The sequence below is a fragment of the Malurus melanocephalus genome, unplaced genomic scaffold (assembly GCF_030028575.1).
Source record: "Malurus melanocephalus ecotype Western Australia unplaced genomic scaffold, MMel_1.1 scaffold_114, whole genome shotgun sequence".
Taxonomy (NCBI): domain Eukaryota; kingdom Metazoa; phylum Chordata; class Aves; order Passeriformes; family Maluridae; genus Malurus; species Malurus melanocephalus.
Genome location: NW_026623346.1, coordinates 2,122,558 through 2,142,088, shown reverse-complemented (window position 1 = coordinate 2,142,088; position 19,531 = coordinate 2,122,558). Strand labels below are relative to the sequence as shown.

At 39.3% G+C, this 19,531-nt stretch overlaps 1 protein-coding gene across 3 annotated transcripts in view; it reads right to left on the bottom strand.

The window, feature by feature from the left end:
• Positions 1 to 1,240: 1,240 nt before the first annotated feature.
• Positions 1,241 to 19,531, bottom strand: part of AMPD3 (adenosine monophosphate deaminase 3) — a 33,491-nt gene continuing 15,200 nt past the window's right edge. For all 3 annotated transcript variants that reach the window (XM_057369746.1, XM_057369744.1, XM_057369745.1), the window contains 9 exons: positions 14,799 to 14,993; positions 14,423 to 14,554; positions 13,381 to 13,544; positions 12,106 to 12,232; positions 11,137 to 11,300; positions 9,201 to 9,321; positions 7,060 to 7,233; positions 5,858 to 5,968; positions 1,241 to 4,946 (listed from right to left, as the gene is read on the bottom strand). In XM_057369746.1, the coding sequence (XP_057225729.1) occupies positions 4,770 to 4,946; positions 5,858 to 5,968; positions 7,060 to 7,233; positions 9,201 to 9,321; positions 11,137 to 11,300; positions 12,106 to 12,232; positions 13,381 to 13,544; positions 14,423 to 14,554; positions 14,799 to 14,993 (1,365 nt within the window). In that variant the 3' untranslated portion in view covers positions 1,241 to 4,769. The remainder of the gene's footprint in view (positions 4,947 to 5,857; positions 5,969 to 7,059; positions 7,234 to 9,200; positions 9,322 to 11,136; positions 11,301 to 12,105; positions 12,233 to 13,380; positions 13,545 to 14,422; positions 14,555 to 14,798; positions 14,994 to 19,531) is intronic.

The window sequence follows — 19,531 nt, the reverse complement described above, 5'->3', positions numbered from 1 at the left end:
CTACAAAGATGTTCATTAGCAAAACTTTACTTACCTCACTAACCTGTCAAGATTCAAATAATAAACAGTGGGCATGGGGCTTATAGGACTAATATTAAAAGGAATTTCCAGTTTTGGGAACTTGGATAGTACTTTGCGCAGTGTGTGCCTGCTGGAATGAAGAATGCAATCTGATAGGTGACTAAATGAGCACTCTTCTTGGGTTCAAAGTGCTATTTTAGAATGCAAGATGTTTTCACAAAGTAAGCTTAAAGTAAGTGGAAACCTGCACTTTTGAAAGTTGTATGTGTAAGAAGGTAGGAATTGGATACTGTGCTTCCATGGTGATGTGGTTCTGACCCATTTTAATAGATCTTCAAAAAATAATTTTCATGTGAGACAGTGCCAGTTAGTTATGGTGAATGATGAATGAACTAGTGATGTGGTGTCTCACTATTACACAGACTGTTCTCTGTGCTGTTTGACAGTGGTGTTTAGTGCTTTGAGAGGTGTGGGGGATAAATGGACATTCTTCAGTTACAGATGAACCTGTACTCTTGTGCATCACTTGTATTGCTCATGTACAGAAATACAGAGTTTGTATGCTGAAAGAGGTGATGCTTTCATCTTCATCTGAAAATCATTACCACTTTTCTTACAGAAATACTTTGTGTTAAACTTTTCAGAAGTCGTGGTGACTGTAGCAGGGTATCTCCATTGATACTATTTATTTAAATGTCACCTGTTGACTGCTTAATTGGTTTTTGTCAGATAAAGTTGTTGTGTCTAGTTGCAGAATCACAGTACAGCTTACACTACTCTGCCCTGAGTGTCAGGACTGCTTTCTTGCTTCCATGTTTGGTAACTTGATTCTCAGCTCAATATCCAGATGAGGCTCCAGGATCAGTAAGAGCTGCTGCATGCCCTGCCCTGGTGCCCAGTTTGGATGTGCAGGGAAGCAGGGTGGGCACCAAGAGGTGGTGGGGCAGCAATACAATTTCACTTTCAGTACGTTACGCCAGGTCTGAATGGTTGGTTTTCATTAGCACTAAACTGTTTTAAGCCAGATAAGCCTTTTGTCACTTCTAAATAGTGCTTATTGTCTTCTCGGTCACCACTGGGGATTTTCAGTTTTCAAGCTATGTTTTGGTTAGGTCAGTTTAAATGCACAGGGTTTTAGTTCTGCTTAAATGTGAAGATTTGAAAGAGCTACATTTTTTTTGAGGGGTACATGCACAAAACCCACAACCATATTCTTTTACAATTCATTTATTAGTGTAATGTTTAATGCTTCCACAAGAGGCAAAAGATAAACATCATGTAACCCAGGCACAGAAAGAAAAAGCAGTTTTTACAGACACCTTTTCAGACTTGAATTTTAACTAGGTGAAGAGAAGAGATGTTTAGCCACACATAAGGAACAATGATATGAGACAATAAGGTGGCTTTAGGCTGAGAAAAAAATGTATTGTCCAGTAGCAGAGCAAATGCCTTAAGCTTGCTAAAGTAACAGAACAGAAAAGAACTGTTCAGATTGATAGGTTATAAACATCAAGTAAACATAATGAACTCATATTGAAAGTATAAAAGGCTTTTTAGCCAACAGATTTAAGGATACCTTGAATAATGTTTGGACCTTACTCCCAGTGAGGTTAAAAGAAAGTAGGATATTCTTTCATCCTGCAGCACCAATTGCAAGCTGCAGTGATGTTCTTTCCACCCCTTTCTGTTTGAGTCAGCTGTGTTCTAACCAGGTTTGACCTCAGTGCTGTCAGCGGGGATCAGCCACTGCCCTGTTCTGCACTGGTGTCTGTGTGCGCAGCACTGACTCGTGCTGGATCTACATTTTCATTCTAGCCACAGCCTGAGACCGTAAGGTTACTCTGAACAGACTCACATTAGCACAGAAGTGCAACTTTAAAAAAGAAAACAAGGCGAAGCTTAAGAACTGAACTTGGGAATCAGTAACTTTTGCCTAATTGAAGGATGTCCAGGAGAAATGTAGTAGTGGAAGCTTGAAAGTATGTCTGTTTATAGTTCCTCAAATATAATACTACAAGCCCAATTTCCCCTTAAAAGCAGCACGCAAGAAAGCACAGAAAGCAGAACTTGTGGTCATGACCACTTATGTGTTACTGTGGTTATTGTCAGAATCCCAATTACTGTCCATTCACTGAATATTCAAATCCAGTTTGGCTTTTTTTAGTAATAGCTACAGACCTACTAGAACCTGAGGTAAGGAAAGCTGAAAAGGTATTAAACATATATAAATTTGGTGTAATTTTAAGGAAACTAAATAAGAAACGTAAGTGACAACAAAAGCAGCACTAACAGCAATCTTCAGTTGAAACAACCCAAGTAAAGCAATATTTATCAGATGGAAATACAACTGAAATTTTTCATACCAAGCATGTTGCTTATTTAGCCTGGATGCAGATGTTTTTTTTCCCAAATAATGTTACATTGATAACTATTAGGAGGTTATAGTGATGAAAACAAGGTATTTTCATTTTATGCAGCTAAACAGCTTAAACCACTTTCTCAAACTTCATCCTAAGCAAATGACACCAATTCTGAGATAGCATTCTATGAACTGCTGAAGTTCCTAACAGTGAGGCTGACAGGGCTGCTGACTTGAGAACTTGGGACAATTTTATTCTCATATAGCTGGGCAGCATAATGTGATTTCACATGATTTTTAGGTGTACAAGGAATGCAAAATCTGCCACATTGCAGATATTAGGCTGGAGCACTGAAGAGCTGAAGACAAATTCCCATGTCCTGTCTGCAGCCCTGGTTTTGGATGAAAAACCTCTGTAATCACTGCYGCTCCCTCTGCATGACACTGGCTAACTGTGATGGTGAGTCGGTGGCCAGAACTCTCCCTTCTGTGCCTTGGATTCCTTTGGAACAGCCTTAATTCCAGGCTGCTTCCTAACATCTTTAGCTTTCTCTCTCTCAAGGGGTTCTTGCAAGGCCACACAGCTGGAGGAGGTGATAAGGAATTCCTTCCCTACTTTAGTGCTTTTTCCTTACAATCTCCATTCAGAACAGCAGGGACATCAAAGAGATACCTACAGGGACAGCTTTTTAAACTATCTCTTTGCCATAGCCTGAGGAGAGTGTCTTCAATGCATATATATGTGTGTGTGTGTGTGTGTGTGTGTGTGTATGTATGTATGTATATACATACATTCATGCCATTAAGGAGTTGTCTGGTACTGGTGGTATCACCTCTGCCACTTTTGGCTGCATTTGCAAGGGAAAGTGAGACCTCAGCTTTTGAAAGGCTGTAGGAGCCCAAGACCCAGGAGAAGGGCCTGGCCCAGGAAGTGCAAGTGGTACAAGACATCTGATGTAGCACAACATGCAGGGTTCAAGGTCAGGTGAAGCCTGATGGGCCAGTATCAGTTATCTGCTCTTTATGTATTAATACTGAATGCCTGTTTGAAGAAGCCTGGTGTCCCTATGCAGGATATTAGAGAGCCAGGCCTCTAACCCTGGGCTCAGATCCTGCCTGCAGGACCTCAGGGACTTCAAGCCTTTGAACTGAGTAGTGCAATGCTGGATTCACAGGCATCCACACTCTCTGCTGCCTGTGGCCTCCATTTTTTTTTTTTTTTTTTGTGTGAAACCATGTGCAGCTTCTACCGTACATATGTGCTATCATATTACCTTGAATACTTTCTGAAGTAGTAGTACTGTGTCTTAAGGATAATGAAATTGAAAAAAGATTGAAAGTCATAAATACTCCAGTAGCTGTATTTTACTAACCACTTCCTCCTAAATAAATAGTTTAACATAACATACCATGATTTGAAATGACAGATTTCAAGTGGGCTGGCTTCTGTATAAATAGACAGCTTGACTTCCCATTCAGCTGTAGTCGACTAAAATACAGACTAAAACAAATGTGTAAAAATATGTCAGAAGTAGGACCAGAACCCAGGTCTGGCATTTCTATGACTGATTCATAAGAACACTTCCCTTTTTCAAGTAAAAAATTTATCTTTACATGCAACCAGAATTATCTGCATAAATTTCTAAGTCATTTGAATGGGCATATCCACATATTCCTGTTACAAAGCAATAAAAAAGTGTTCTCAACTTTCAAGGCAAAATTTTCATTATATAATTAGTCTCATTACAATGTATAATTGTGCTTTGACACCATGTTTTGCACGTGCTAGATTAAAAAGCACTCATCTGCTGTTCTTCGCTGACATCCTACATAACAACACGAATTAATTAGTCATAGGACAAGATTACCCGATGCTGGTTTTTCTTGTTTTCCAATATAACTGCTGAAACATAAAGTTAAAAACTCTGTGAGAATACCTTCCAGAATGAASGGGTAGCCTCAAAATTCTGCATCCCGTAACAAACTGCTAATGAATAAAGGGTTAAACTTAGGAGTGTTAAAAGCCATGACTGGTGCTGAGCCTTGCAGGGCTGCAGGCTCCTCAGGTGCATAGCACAGATGCATATTCTCTCTGGTTTCCCAGGCTACACTGCAGGGCACAGTTAAGACAGTATGAAACAAATAGTACATGATTCTGAGTTTGCATTTAATATTTACAGCAATCTTAAAAAGCCTAATGTTCATAAAAACCAAAATCTTTGCGATGAGAATAATGCAGTAACAGATGAGAGCAAGCGCTGTTTACCTTCTACATACTCCTTTTGTTTCTGTGTTGTTCAGTCCTGGTGGCATCAGGCAGATGATTTGATGTTAATTAGCATCTTATCCTGCTTAGAAGGGACATGTTCTGGTTTCTCTGAGTTTGTAACTACTTTGACAGAGTAGAAATATCTTCTGTTCTCATGGCATCAGCCAGGAAGCTGAGTTCATTGCACAGAGTCTCGTACCTGAAGGCCATCCGGATCTGGGCAACGTTTGTTTTTCGAATGTCATTTCCCTCAGGCCCTTCCTTGCAATAATTCACCCCCAGGAATTTCTGTTTTTCCTGTGAATGGGATTAAACGTCAAAAGGGAGAAGTCAGTCCAACTGCTTTGATTTATTGCAGAAGTAAGTGTTTGTTAGTTGAATGAGCCCAGTACTAGTGAAAAGAGCAGTTTCAACCAGCTGGCTGTTGAACTCTTCCTCAGAATCTTAACCAGTTTAGGAGATTTTAAGGCCAAAGTTTATCCATATAATCACTCTAAAGTGCACTTAGTCTGGCTTGCTAAAACCCTCTGTGCTTGTGTTCAGCCTTCACTGCCACATCTTGAATCTGAGAGGGCAAAAAGGAGCTTAGGTCTCTTTTGTTAGTTAAATGTTGCAGAAGAGGAAAATGAGTAGTTGTCACTAGGGAATATTGGAAGAAACAACCGAATATACTCAGAAGCCCCTTCACATACCATTTCATTCAGAGGAGTGTACAAAAGTGACATAGAAATAGGATACTGTAAAATAAGTCCTAGAGAAGACCTTGGCTGTATAGAATTTTAAAGCCAAAAGGGAATTTAATCTGACTGCCTATCTAAACCAGAATATTTTCTGTAGTACTCCCTTTTAATCAAAACATGTCTTGCTTATGACAGGCAGTTTGTTTTTACTTAATGCTAAGAAATAATGTAGAAAATCACTTTCAGAGGGATATCACTCAAATAATTAAAAGTTTGGATCTGGAAGGAGAACTGAGTATAAAAAGGCATCTGATCTCTACATATTTTGTGATTTCCAAAACAAAGCTAATGGGGAAAAGTAATGTTAATACTTTGCTTGTAATATAAGACTGCATAGCCGATGGTTTGTGGCTATTTCTAGAAAAGAGGACAAGGATGTGCACAAATATATCACGCAGCACCTGCTATTCAGTGTTCAGACTATTGACTTCTGGGCGCCCTAATATTCGGTTTTCCAGCTGTACTTACCTTATCTGATAATCCGCTCTGTAGAACACTGTTTCTTGCTATTTCACACAAGTCACAGGTACTGAGTTTCCACACCTGAGCTGCAATAGCATATTCTTCCATGAGAGCTTCCTGCAGCACCAAAATACATTTAATATTACACTCTAGGTAAATAAGAGATAAATGGGGATATGCACTCATTACTAATCAAGGAATTTATACATGCTCTTTAGACAGCTGTGAAAAATTAGAAGTTTAAAACTTAAAATATCACAATTACTATGAACAGAATTGTTTATTTCAAATTTCCCAAGGACTACTGGTTAATAATTAATAGGCACTGAGTATCCAGTTAGCTTCGTCTAAGAAATTGCAGCCTACGGTCCAGATCCCTAGAGACATTTCGTAAGCTATTCCAAAGGAGACCCCAGGGTACACAAACACCCTGGAGCACCTAGTTGTAAAGCTTTAGTGAATATGCACATGGACAGGTAGCAGGGCAATTTCTCATTCTGGCCCTCCACACCAGGTGGGTGGGTCTGTCCTCAGGGGGGCTGTCCCAGCTGAGGACCTTCCACACTCCCTGTGACTGCATCCATGCTCCATCCAGCAGCAGCTCCGTGTCCCAGCCAGCAGCCAGCCCAGGGAAGGCCGGCAGAGCTCAGCTTGTCCTGGGACACGGAGCTGAGCCATGTGCAGGCCCCTCTGGGCACAGCATGGCTCAAATCAGTGCCAGCCACCACACAACGAGGTCAACAACACAGCCAGTGACCAGGCACTCCTGTCCTGCCAGGCCACCCAAAGGCAGGAATTTGTTTCACTTCACTGAGCAAGCAGCTCAGATGTCATCTTGAGATTGCACATCATGGTTTTGTAATGTACTTCCCCAGACTTATTAGAGTAAGGAAACTGGACTTTCCTGGCACTCTAGAGGATTGTTTATGAAGGCTCAAACCTCCCTTCAGCCTCATCCTTCATTTTATACTTCAACAGCCAACACTGGAGAGGCAAGAGTACAAAAGAAACATAATTAGGAAATCAGACATTTCCTTTGGAAGCCTAACAGTGAGTAGTAGACAGAGAATGAGGGGGGAAAATGAATGAAATGACTGAAAGACACGACACTATGTCCTAAGCAATGAAACACAAGCAGCTTTCAGGTCATTCTGGACCCTTGTGGTGCTGTTGCCAAATTCAAAGCCAATGCTTTTTGCAATTCTTACCTTTGTGTAATGGAACTGCATAGGATCATCTGTGGAGAGGGAGACGTGCAGTCCCTTATGGAGAAATTCCCGTAGTGGATTTTTTGAGTACTCGAGGAATAGGCTGTTGTTACTAAGTGGGGACATAGCAATGGGTATTTGTGCAAGATAATAAAGATACTGAAGGACAGGACTCTGCAAAACAAAACACAGTCAGTATTTAAAGTACTGTGGTATGATGAAAGAAAAGAAGGATTTCCCTTGGGTAAAATGGAAACAGCATTACAGAGGGAAGACTAAGATCAAAAAAATCAGGTTGACATTAAACTATAACTACTCTGGAAAATATTTAAAAGTCTGAATTTTAAATCTTACTGATCTTTATAAAGTAATTTATGTTCTTAAATACAGATGTCATCTTTTTTAAATAAGATGACTAATATTACAGTAGATTAGTAAATATATATGACTGTTACAGGAACTGCATTTGATACTAACTGCATACTCTGCCCCAAAACCTGAAAGTCACAGAAAACAGATGGGCAAAATCTGCTAAGCAATTTTTTTATTTTCAAAGCTGCAGTCCTATGGGTAAATTTTAGGAGCGAAGGAAGTTTTAATTTATGAGAAGTCACGTGTTGCTGCTGTGCATAATATAAATAATCTGTGATCACCTCATCTTTATTACTGTTTGCCTTAGGCAACCTGTGAACCTAACAAGTACCTTTATTACTGTTACTATTATTAGTATCTGCTATGCCATCTTATTACACCACGCCATGCAGGAGAGCTTTGGTCACACAATGCTTTAGTGCTACTCTGTCTGGGTTTAATTTTGGGAATTACTATTTGTGGGCATAGTATCAGACATGATTTTAGGCAATTTTTTTTCTTTGTTATTGGTTATGTTGAAAAAATACAGAGAATTTTGCAGCATTAAACAGAAAAATCTCACTTATAAGGGAACTCCTGAAAAATTATGGTAAACTCAGTACAGGTCTGCCACCCACTGACCAATTATTTTAATTATGAAACCGTGCCCTGCAGATGGGTTGAGTGATGGTTTTTATTAACTGCCAGGAATTATTTGTCCTGTCATAATAATTGAGTTCTATCTAAAATACTGTGTCAAACAGCTATGCTGAATTTCTTGATCAAAATAATCAAACCCTTAAAGAGCTTTTGAATGAACCTGAAATATAGAAATATGCACCAGAGAAAATTACCTTTGTCCCCATACAGAAAAAACTAGAGCGCTCCTCAAGTTTTTTTGGAACTAAACCAAGGATTAGTAGCAAGTCTAGGCAAGTTTAACTAATTTTAGTTCTGTTTGGAGTAACCAAAACCAGGTGTCAAGTCTTTGACCTACCTAAACAGTTGATCTTCCCTATGAAGGCAAAGCTTTATTTCCTCATAGGCATAGACAATACTTGCTCAGGAAAAGCTATCTTTTTGTAGCTTAAGAATAGGAAGTTCAGTTGAGTTTATTTATTTCATTGACTCATGAAATACTTTGGTTTGGAAGGGACCTTAAAGACCATCTGGTTCCAATCCCCAGCCATGAGCAGGGACACCTCTACTAGACCAGGCTGCTCAAAGCCCCATCCAACCTGGCCTTGAACACTGCCAGGGATGGGGCATCCACAGCTTCTCTGGGCAACTTGTTCCAGTGCCTCACCACCCTCACAGTAAAGAATTTTTTCCTAGTATCTAATCTAAACCTACCCTTTTGAACTCCCCCTTGTCCTGTCACAACCTTCCTTTGCAAAAAGTCACTCTCCAGCTCTCTTGTAAGCCACATTTAGATCCTGGAAAATTCTAAAAGGTCTCCCTGAAGCCTTCACTTTTCCAGGCTGCACAACCCCAATTCTCTCAGCCTTTCCTCACAGGAGAGGTTCTCCAGCCCTCTGAGCATCTTCATGACTCCCCCCAACAGGTCCATGTGTTCTGGTGTTGGAGTCCTCAGAGCCTCCAGCAGTATTCCAGGTGGAGTTTCTAACCAAACTGAAGAGCTACTTTGCCTTGCTAAGAACGTTAATTAATGGGGCAGCCTAAAATTAATTTTGGGCTGCCCCGATAAAAGTCGATTTGGTGACTTGTGTCTGAACCAGTGATGGATGCTGGAGCACACAGTGATTAGTTGAGGAGCAAGCAAGCAATACCTTCTTCAGAAGCAATCCGTGAGAGATGTTGTCTGCTGTCAGAAAGGCAGAAACAAGGTGTGTTATAGACCCAGCCTCTCCACAGTGAGGTCGAAACAGGAAAGTGCACATGCCTCTTTCCCTGAGGAGATTAAAAGCAAGTTCCATTTACAAAAAGGCATTGGTCTTTATCTGTTTGGTATATAATTGCCAGAAATACGTGAATTTAAAAAGAAGAAAATTAAAAGTTACCCCTTCTCATACAGTTTGATGGGATATCTAACCAGGCCTACCTGTAGTGGGCCTCTACTCAAGCCCCTTCTATCACCAGACATCTTTGTGTTTTCTTTCCTTCCCCAGTTACCTCTCATTTAGCAACTGTCTCCCCAATGCATGACTAGTTGCTGAATGGATTTCAGTTGAGGGTACTGACAGATGGAAAATTCAGTAAATCCATGCAACTTTTGTCTGCAAAACTACTGGTTCAAAATGAGGGAGGAAGTAGAAGCACATTGACAAGAGTTAGCTAATGCTACCTAATGTGATGAGAGCCTGCCATCTCACCAGGTTAAGTGTAGCATAAAACCAAACCCTCAGAAGCAGAGATAATGTAGGAGTGTTAGTTATTACACCAGACTTCATACTGTAATTCTAGAATTATGTTATCATCTACATTAAAAGTGACACTGAGTTTGAGGTTATAATAGACCCTGTTAGCCAGCACTGACAAATGCTCCATAAGAATCTGGAGATATTTAAAACAGAATTTCAACAAGGAATGCTTGAATATAAGGTGATTCTAGGGTGGAAGTTTAGTAACCTTTCTCCTAGTGAGGGGATGTAATCCATCTTCACTAATATTACCAAAAATATAAAACACTCTTGTCATGGCTGTGTTGACTCAAATATTAGGTATGTTTAACAGAGTGAACAGTTGTATTGATTCATTGGTGAATTGCATCAGTATCTCACTTAGCTGTAAAGAATAATTAATGATTATCTGGGGACATTTTAATACACTAGTTAAAATGATCTTGAGGTAAAAAAAGAATTGCATTAGTTCTGGCAGAATCTGTCCCTGGAATAGAAAAAAGCATGTACACTACAGAGAATGTACAGGAAGTCAGGAGAAAGGGATGACTTGGATATCTGCTGTAGTATGTCCTTTACATTATAGAATTAAAGGTAACAACTGCCTGTTTATTGCACATGCAAGATAATTTAAGGTGGGTGTTTTTATTAAGAGTTTTTTTCACATAGGATGATGGAGACATTAATGCTTGAAGTAGCAGTGGGAGAGAAGAAATAACATTTGGATTGCCAACTTGGATAAAATGTTAAAACGACAAATCTGTGCACCTTCTATAAGAAAATCCCCAAACGTTTTCTAAATAACAATGAACCAAATCCTTGCAGGGTAAGTGATGACACTCGTATCAATGGATCACCTCACTGTGCCTCAGCTGGAGTCAGTTGTGCAGGTCACTCAATGAGTCAGCTGCAAATTTAGCAACATAACCTCAAACTGAATTTCAGGCCTTACTGAGCCTGATGCCAAAATCTGCTCTGACAGTCTGATCTCACACAACTCCCTGTGTTACTTGCCCAGACATTGGTTTCGAAAGTAGTAGAACAGAGTGAGTCAACAAGCCTGCTGAAGGAAGGCAGCTGGATATGCTGTTTGTAATTGTGTCCTACTTTGTCTCCAAATGCAGCAGCCCTTATAAGCCCTTAAGTGTGTCACAACACAACTTTGTGTCTTAAATCACCAGGAGACAGCAGCCCACCAAGAGGCAGGTACATTGTATTTAGGAATCCACTGTAAAGCAAACAAAGGTCAGAAAGTAAGTTTTGTGGGGTTCCTTATTTTGTTTTGTTTGGTATATTCAGCTTTAAGGAATTAAAAAACACCAAAATACACACAAATATCTTGTAAAAGAGAAAAGTGTCTACTGACCTCCTAAGGTTGTTTAGCAACATGATGTTCACATACATATAATACAAATAATAGCTATATGGGGGATTCTTCTCACTGGTCCAGAGGTCAGGGTTAAGACTCTTGTCAGAGAACATATGGCCGCTGTGTTTGGATTCATCATCAACACTGTCAAAGCCAGTCACCTGGTGGGGGAAGAGATTCACAGAAATCAAGGGTTTCAAGAATCAAACTTCAGTGTCACTCACTCTTTCTTCAGGACTTGAACAACCATACTGTCCCTCTTCCTTTGTTTCCTTCCCTTTCCTTGCAGTCCTGCTGCTCTGCATCCCACCATACCATGCACATAGCAGGAATAACATGTTTTCTCAAAGTTTTACCTATTTTTTCTTCTGAGACCAACAGGAAGCCCAGGTGCACAAAAGCCTTCAGGCCCCTGCAGGGGCTTACAGAGCTGCAAGACTCCTAAGGTCTAGACTATAATCCTTTGAACTCATCTGTTTTCTTTGATGAGCAGCTGAAAGCAAGAGGCTCCCAGCAAACCTCAGAGTTCTGATTTGGGGTACACTCAGAACCCCAAATCTGTGTTAACCTTGTCCCAGTAGCCACAACCCTGCTTCTCCCCTGGGTTCTATCAGGATCTACACAATGCTTCCTTTCAGCTGCCTCCTTTTTGGAGGCCAGTCCAGAAGCGGCTCAAACTACCCATCCTGGATGATGATGATGCAAAAGAGCATGCAAACATTTTTGGTCATTAAYGAAAGGACAAATAAATAGCTGTCTAGTTGTTTCTGAGGAAATAAACAGCTTCTTTGACAACAGGACCTCAGTCAGAATTTCATTAAATTGTATGTCAGGCTTTGAAACAACAATACAAGCAATCTGTGGAGAAAGAAGATTTTTTAGTGTCTGGGAACAACTGTGGACAAAAAAAAAAGTGAGTAGTAGAGGATCCATTTCATGTGAGACAGAAAGTTCAAACATACTTACATATTTGAGGAAGAGATGCAATTCCTTGTGGTCTTTGGGATTGATTGTTGCTTCAAACAAAGGTACAAAGATGTTCTCCAACATCTTCCCAAAACTAGGCAGAATATTTTTAGACCTAAATATGTCACTGAAGGGGGAAAACAGACACATTCTTTAATAAACTTGTATTGTCCTTCACTTCCATATTTACTGTTATCTGTGTACATTCTACAGCTTCAGTTCCACCAGGATTCAGAAATTCAAAGTTTATGTTAGGGCAGATAATCTCTGTGTTGTTTCCTGCACTGCCAGGCACTGTGCTTCATCCAGGCTCTGCTGAAGCTCTTGAGTTTTCCAAAAACAGAGACAGCATGCAGGGGTAGATGCTGCCTTAGAGCAGTGACCCTTTCCCCTACAGACATCCATGTACTAAAGGGAGATAAGGAACTACCTCTCATGAAAAAATCTGTTTTCCAAAGTTATAGCTACTCCAAATGGAAGTAGAATGCTCTGCTTTAGTGAGCCTTTCAGAAAAAAGGGATCATATGTCCATGTGCCTTTAAGTGCATGACATTCAAAGTGGTGATTGTGCCATGTATGTCAGAAATTTCTCCTTTAATTTCTTCTGTAGCGAAACTTTCTACCCAATGAAAAACACACTCTGGAGGATACATGTGGCTGTGACAACTCCTTCCCTACCCATACTCCAACTGTGACATTTCAAAACATGAAGTTCAGCTACTAAGTCTGACAAAATTATCAGGGGAGACTGTATTACAATATACAGTATTGGAAAAAAGGAAATAATGTCCCAAAGGATGCTTAAAAACTAACAACTGATAAGGATTTAAGCTTGGAAATCATCAGTCTGGGTTGTTTCCAAGTTCACTCTCATTTAGTCACTAATCTTGATTATAACAGTTTTACAGAGCATTTTTTACTCCTTCATGGAATTCAAGATTTGAATTATTCTTAGTACTAAATTGTATTTTAACTTGCCTTTGAATGCAGCTTGGTTTCACCCAGTTAATTTTTTTTGTTTCAGTGTCTTCAGACTTAGAAATAATTCACAGTAGTTTTGAATATTTTCATAAAGAGCAGATTCAAACCCCATCTCCTCTCTTCCACCCCCAGACTGTCAGGAAGATTGCACCAATAGTCAAAAAAAAGTCTTCCAAGCTATTGCTCATAAATAGAACTACAGGACCGCTAATAAGCCATCTCAGTATTATCAGAAATGAAGTCATTGGTATGATTTCAAACTATTAAGATTACCAAGAGCTCCTGATTACTTACTAGATTCTGGGAACCTGAATTATCCAGCGCATGTTAGGGGAATAAACTTTATGCTTAATGAACCATTTTGCCAAGTTCAGCCATTCATCTGGAGATCGTCCATAAATGGATAAGCGGGGTTCTGTGTACTGGTACTTACTCTCTTCTAGTTCACGGGCTACTTCCTAGTAAGTAATAAATATATTTGCTTTAATATGGACACTAAGATCATTTACAGATAGAAATATATGTATTATTGCATTTTTCTCAGAGCAGACATAACTATATTGGCACCCTTTAAAGAGAAAGGGAATCTTCTGTTTAAAGCAATCCATTGTTTTATTTTAGGCATCTAAATATTCTACTAGCAAGCTATCTGCAACAGCATTTGAGTACAACTAACAGCATATATAACTGGCAATAACTCTAACACTTCCTTTTGGAGGACAATGTTCTTGTGCAGTCATTATATTAACACTTTCGTCAGAACTATTTTTAAAATTGATAAACCAGAATTAGGCTATTTAAACTACAACGAATATCTATATAAAATATACAGTACAATGGAGAATCTGACCCAGAATCTTTGCCAGTAAGCAATTTTATAGTAAGAAATTATAGACAATGCTTCTGAACTTTTTAGAGCTGACTCACAAAAACTACTCATTTTTTTGTCCTAAGAAATTAATCTGAAGCCTGTTGCATGCATGTGCATATACAGATTTATGCAGAGGCACTTCCCTAGCAAGTAGCAGTAGCCAACTAAATACTAACAAAACATTAAACCAGGGAATTTACCTCAGATGCTCTTCATTAGTTTTAAACTATCCACAACTCAGTTTTGAACTCATAGACGGCTTATGTATGTATTTCTAACTCTTAACACTATTCAGAAAGCAGCAGGGGCTGACTTAGCACAGGTTTTCCTCTGAGAAATTGCTGGAGCAAGCCCAATACTTGGAATCACTTGGCCATAGTGTTAGCTCTAAATACAATTATGACATCACAAATCTGTTCCAAACTTTCATTTCTCTACAACTGGAAAAGCTTGAAACTTATTTACCTTGACCATACGAGCAAAATATTCACCACCAATATAGTTCTCAGTCTTCAAATACAAATCCCTCAGCTCACTGGCACCGACTGGATTGTACTTGGAATTGAATTTGTCAAATCGATGAAATGTTTGACGTCCCTGGAGAAGGGAAAAACCCAAATAACTGTGGATTTAAGAATGCACAGAAGTTTCTAAATAAAACTGCCTAGCAATAAAAGGCACAGAAAAGAAAAATCCTGTGATAACTTCTTTCAAACATGCCATGTAATGCATGAAGTCAAATTCTGATTTAGTAAGTTATCATGTAAACATTGTAGAAACTAGAATTTTGCACTTGGGAAACTTAGCTTTATCCCATTTGTTTTGTCATTTTACTACTTACTGCATGGACATCTAAAGAGTCTACAGTGAGGTCATAGGGGTCCATGTGAAGGCTTTCGAAGACTTGTTTTAAAGTCATCTTCTTGCCTTTTTTCTCTGCAACAATCCTGTCAGGCTCCGTTTGATACGTGTGCTTAATAAACCTCAGTAAATGCTTCTGGTTCATGCAGGCAGCAGCATGGATATGAGTGTCAACCTGAAATCAAAAGGTAATTCATGCTTATCATCCCTCTACACAAACTTAATCAGCAAAGTATCTATGTCATTGACAACAGAGACTAAAGCCTTCTAAAATATTCCATAAGTAACAAATGGATTAGTGCCTAAGCAAATCAAAATGTTTCAGAACCCTGATTTTGGGGGACTTATTCAATAAGCAAAACTATAAGTAACCCTCCATCAGTATTTCCTATTTAAATAGGAAAATTTTCAACAAGATGCATTCTAAGTGCCAATCACTGACCCTGGGTTCAAATTAAATTTGATACTTCCTTAAAGGACACTCTAATCTGTTAGTATCCTTTTACTTCACTAATGAATCAGCCATGCTGCTCTACTTATAGACTGTGGTTATAACTATCCTCTCTGACTGAAAGGACCTGCAATTCTCAGCCATTTGCAAAAGCATAATTCATTTTTGTATTTCAACAGCAGGAAACATCTTAGGTGAGTAGAACTGAAGAATATACACACTTCTGTCACCATTTTTTCCAAGTTTAATTATAATACAGCAACTCATAATGCTAACGGGTTTTTCAGATCTCTTTTCTTAGATCTCTTCACACACTAAGGGGAGTGCAAATTCACAGAAGGGCTGAGAGTACTCCTTCAGGTTTTGCTGAAAAAAAAATACTGACAAGAAACAAACAGGTCTGTTTTGTTTTTGCTTAGAAGCTTGCACGGCTACCTGAGGAGCCACTATTGGAACAAAATCCAAAGAAACAACTCACGAGATCTGGAGGGTTGGTTGTCATTTAAGTATTCCCTGTGTAAGTTCTTAATAACACTAAAAGGAATTCTCAGATAAATTAAAAGGCTCTGATAAACCAGCTGAACCTAAGGAGCCACTGCACCTAAATGTCTGCAAAGATTTTCATCCAGGATTCTTCTGTCCAGGAAACTGCAAACATAGATAGGTACAAAGTGAGCCCAAAGCATTCCCCTTTGTGCAGTGACTCTGCAGTTTCAGATTCCACCAACAGAACTAATCAACATCCTTATCTGCTTTTAAGGATCAGCAAGAAACACATCACAGAGCGCCTGAATAAGCCACCCTCCTGCAATGTAAGCCTGGGTTTATGCCACGACGTACAGGCCGCAGGAATGCCACTACTTCGTTTGGCAATGACTGGAGTAATTTTATTTGCAGGTTACATATACACAAGTTGTTGCAGCCTTCCAAGGGTAAATCTATCTCCATGGAAATGTTCAGTAGCATAACTAAAGATCAGGATATAAAACAGAATCCCTAAACACTTCATTGTTAATCACTGCCTAAGTCAAATATACCAGAGACATTAAAGCTAAATGAAAAAGCAAGAAACATATTGCAGCCCCAAAGTATAGAACATAAAGTACATTATTAATGCACAGGAAATTACTCCTGGTATAAACAGTAAAAACACCTCCAGATAATGTATTCTCACCCTCCTCAGAGTACTTGTATAGATATTTGAGCCCAAGCACATTTTATACATATGCTTAATCAAGTTAATAAACGTCCTCTGGTTTAGACACAAATGTTGTTTACTCTAAACTCTTCCTGGAACAGTGAAATACTACTAGGCTTGGTCAACCTGTATAGGAGAGTGAAATATCAGTTAACAGATGCACCGTAGGCTCTAAATATTCATGAAAAGCAAGTCATAAGCACAGAATGCAGGTGTAGGGACCCTGAATAAGTGTAGTTCATTGAATTTCAGAATGCAGTGGTTCCAGTAGTGGTTCAGCACTGGAACAGCACTTCCTCTTTATGTAAATCAACATGAATTCACTGCCATTCAGAGGGCAAGGACAGAAAGCAAGGAGGCTTTTTGTTTCTTTTGTTTGTTTGTATGCAAGGATCACACTGCTTTCAAAAATCCTGCTTCCTGTTGAGAAATAATTCTCTGGAGTGTGTCTTTGCTGTTCAGTGAGCTTCTGTGACATCTTCTCAAGTCCTCACCAACACACCACAGACAGCCCTAGAGCTGAGCTAACCACAGTAGGTTTATTCTGAGAACAAAGATCTTCCTTTTTAATTTTTTTTTTCCTAATTCCTCCTTCAACCTGAACATACATATCTCCCAAAAGTTAAGAGACCTTTCTAGAATCTTCTTCATACTTTTTCCAGAGAATATTCACCACTTTAGCTGCCTTTTTTTTCACTAGCCAGTATAATTTGACCTTTAAGCAAGCAGCAGCTTCAGTAACAAAAAAAGTCATAAAAGACCCAAGTCTAAAGTCATAAGACAATCACATAGCTTTTTATTCTTTATTGCTTTTTGGCAGAAGTGCAACTTTTTGGAAGGTTTTAAGGATTTGAGCTTGGAGCTACCTTGGCACATAGTTAGTGTGTGTGTTCTTGTTCATTTTCACCATTCAGGGTGCAATCCTAACTAAATGAAGTATCTGAACACAGAACTCTTACATAGAGCTTGCATGGGCTAATTTGGTTAGGTTTGATTGTTATTTTATGTTATTATGAAATGTTATCRTGCAAAAAGATTGCTATTAATTTCATTGTTGTTTATTATAAAAAGCTTCTACTAGAACACTTTGAACAGCCTGAATTCATATCAGGGTACAAATACCCCCTTTGCTTCCTTCTTCCCCCCAAAAAAGACAAAGGCAGTCCCAGTTTAACATGTTAGTATTTTGTTCTTCATACAATACATGAAATAAGCTGAAGCTTTTCTGGACCATGAGTAACACACCCCTACCAAGGGTTATTTGTTTCTATTTGCAAACATTCTGCTTACATTTTTAAATTCACTACAGTGCCACTCCAGTTCACTTTGTCCTTAGTGGAAAAAATTGTAGCTGCATTCCCTTAACCAAATTTTCTCCTGCACTTCTTATTCTCCCCTCCCCCCAGAGGAAACCTTTCACTCAAGGTCATGTTAATCTTCAATGGAAAGAAAAATAGAATGACTGACAGAAGCCTGTCTTGGAACACAGTATTATGCCTAACAAATGGAAACAACTGTTTACAAAAAGGTTAAATTCTTGTAATTCCATCATTCTGGCGATGGTGAACATCAGCTTTCTCATACTTAAAGGATGGCAGAATTCCCTTCACTCAGCAATTCTCCATTCAACAAAACCTCCTTTCTCTGCAAGTTCCATGTTCAGACTCTTCCATTCCCTTCCTCACTGACGTGACCACATGCTTCTGTCTGCATCTGCAGCCTTTGGGGTGAAATCTTTACCTTCTCAGGCAAGGTGGATACATGTGTGTATAACTCACAGCTTGAAGGAGTTCCCATTGCCCTCCTGTCTAACCAGCACCAGTTTCCCTAAACCACTCTGCCTCCTCCCTTATCTTCCTGCATTCCTTCTCTTTCCTTCCACTGTCACCCAGATCTCCACAAAACATCCATCCCAGATCTATTTTATGGATGCTTATCTATATATATCAGAGAAAGTGCTGCACTGAATTAGGCATATGAGCTAGATTCAGAGCAATAAGTAATAAATACAGCAAAAAGAAATGCCAAGGCGAGCCCTTTTAATAATGCTGAACTTTCCCACGACATAGATTAGTAGCATCCACAGCCGCAAACTACCCTATTTTCTAAACACGTACACTTGAACTTGTAAATACTTCTGGCCCAATAGCTAGCTATGGGCAGCATGAACTTGACAATGAATCCTCTGCAGGCTTTACTTCAATGCTGAATTGAAGGGAAATCATTCTTCATCCCACTGCCAGATTCCCTGTGCATCAACACATTCATACTGCATTAGCTTTTCTGATAGGATGCAACAGCTTTATACAATGGGATTGATTTTCTCCTCGCAGTTCTTTAAAGGCATGAGAGGCAGAAGCACAAAATGCTCTGTCCTGTAGTGCATGAATGCTCCTGGCAGCAGAAATAGTCCCCAGAGCTATGGAGATTTCCTAGGGAGCTTGTCTAATTCATATTTATGCCATGCACAGCAACCCAGAAACCAGGAGAGATGAGAATCCCTGCACCTCCAGCTTCCTGTTTGGCTGTACTCACTGCAAAATGCAAAATCCAACCCCAGAGTATTCCCACAAATACAGAAATACACTGCTGTGAAAAGAAACAAATGTCTTTTTCTGTTATTTTAATTACTAAAAGGATAAGAGGAAAASCTTTCTTTATGGTCTCTACAGAAATTTTGCATTGTTGCGATTGATGCCTTTACACCTGATCATATTTTAGTGATCATTTTACCCACTTGCAAGACTGGGGGTAGACAAAAAATTTGCCTCAGCATCTCTTCAGGAGGGGAGAAGCAGCACTCACAGTGCTTTGAGAGCACAACAGCCAGCTTTGCTGCCAGTTAATGGCAAGGCACATTACATATCATGCTGAAGGGGCATTCCCTTTGGATCTAATGCTAACCCATAGGTATCCCATTCACTGTCATTTTGGTTTATATGATGAAACTATTTCATCACCAAAGTCAATAAATAGCTACTGGCGGAAATAAAAAAAAAAAAAAAAAAAAAAAAGAAAAAAGGAAGCTCTTGCAGTCAGGCAGACAGAGTGTGGGAGCTGGCAG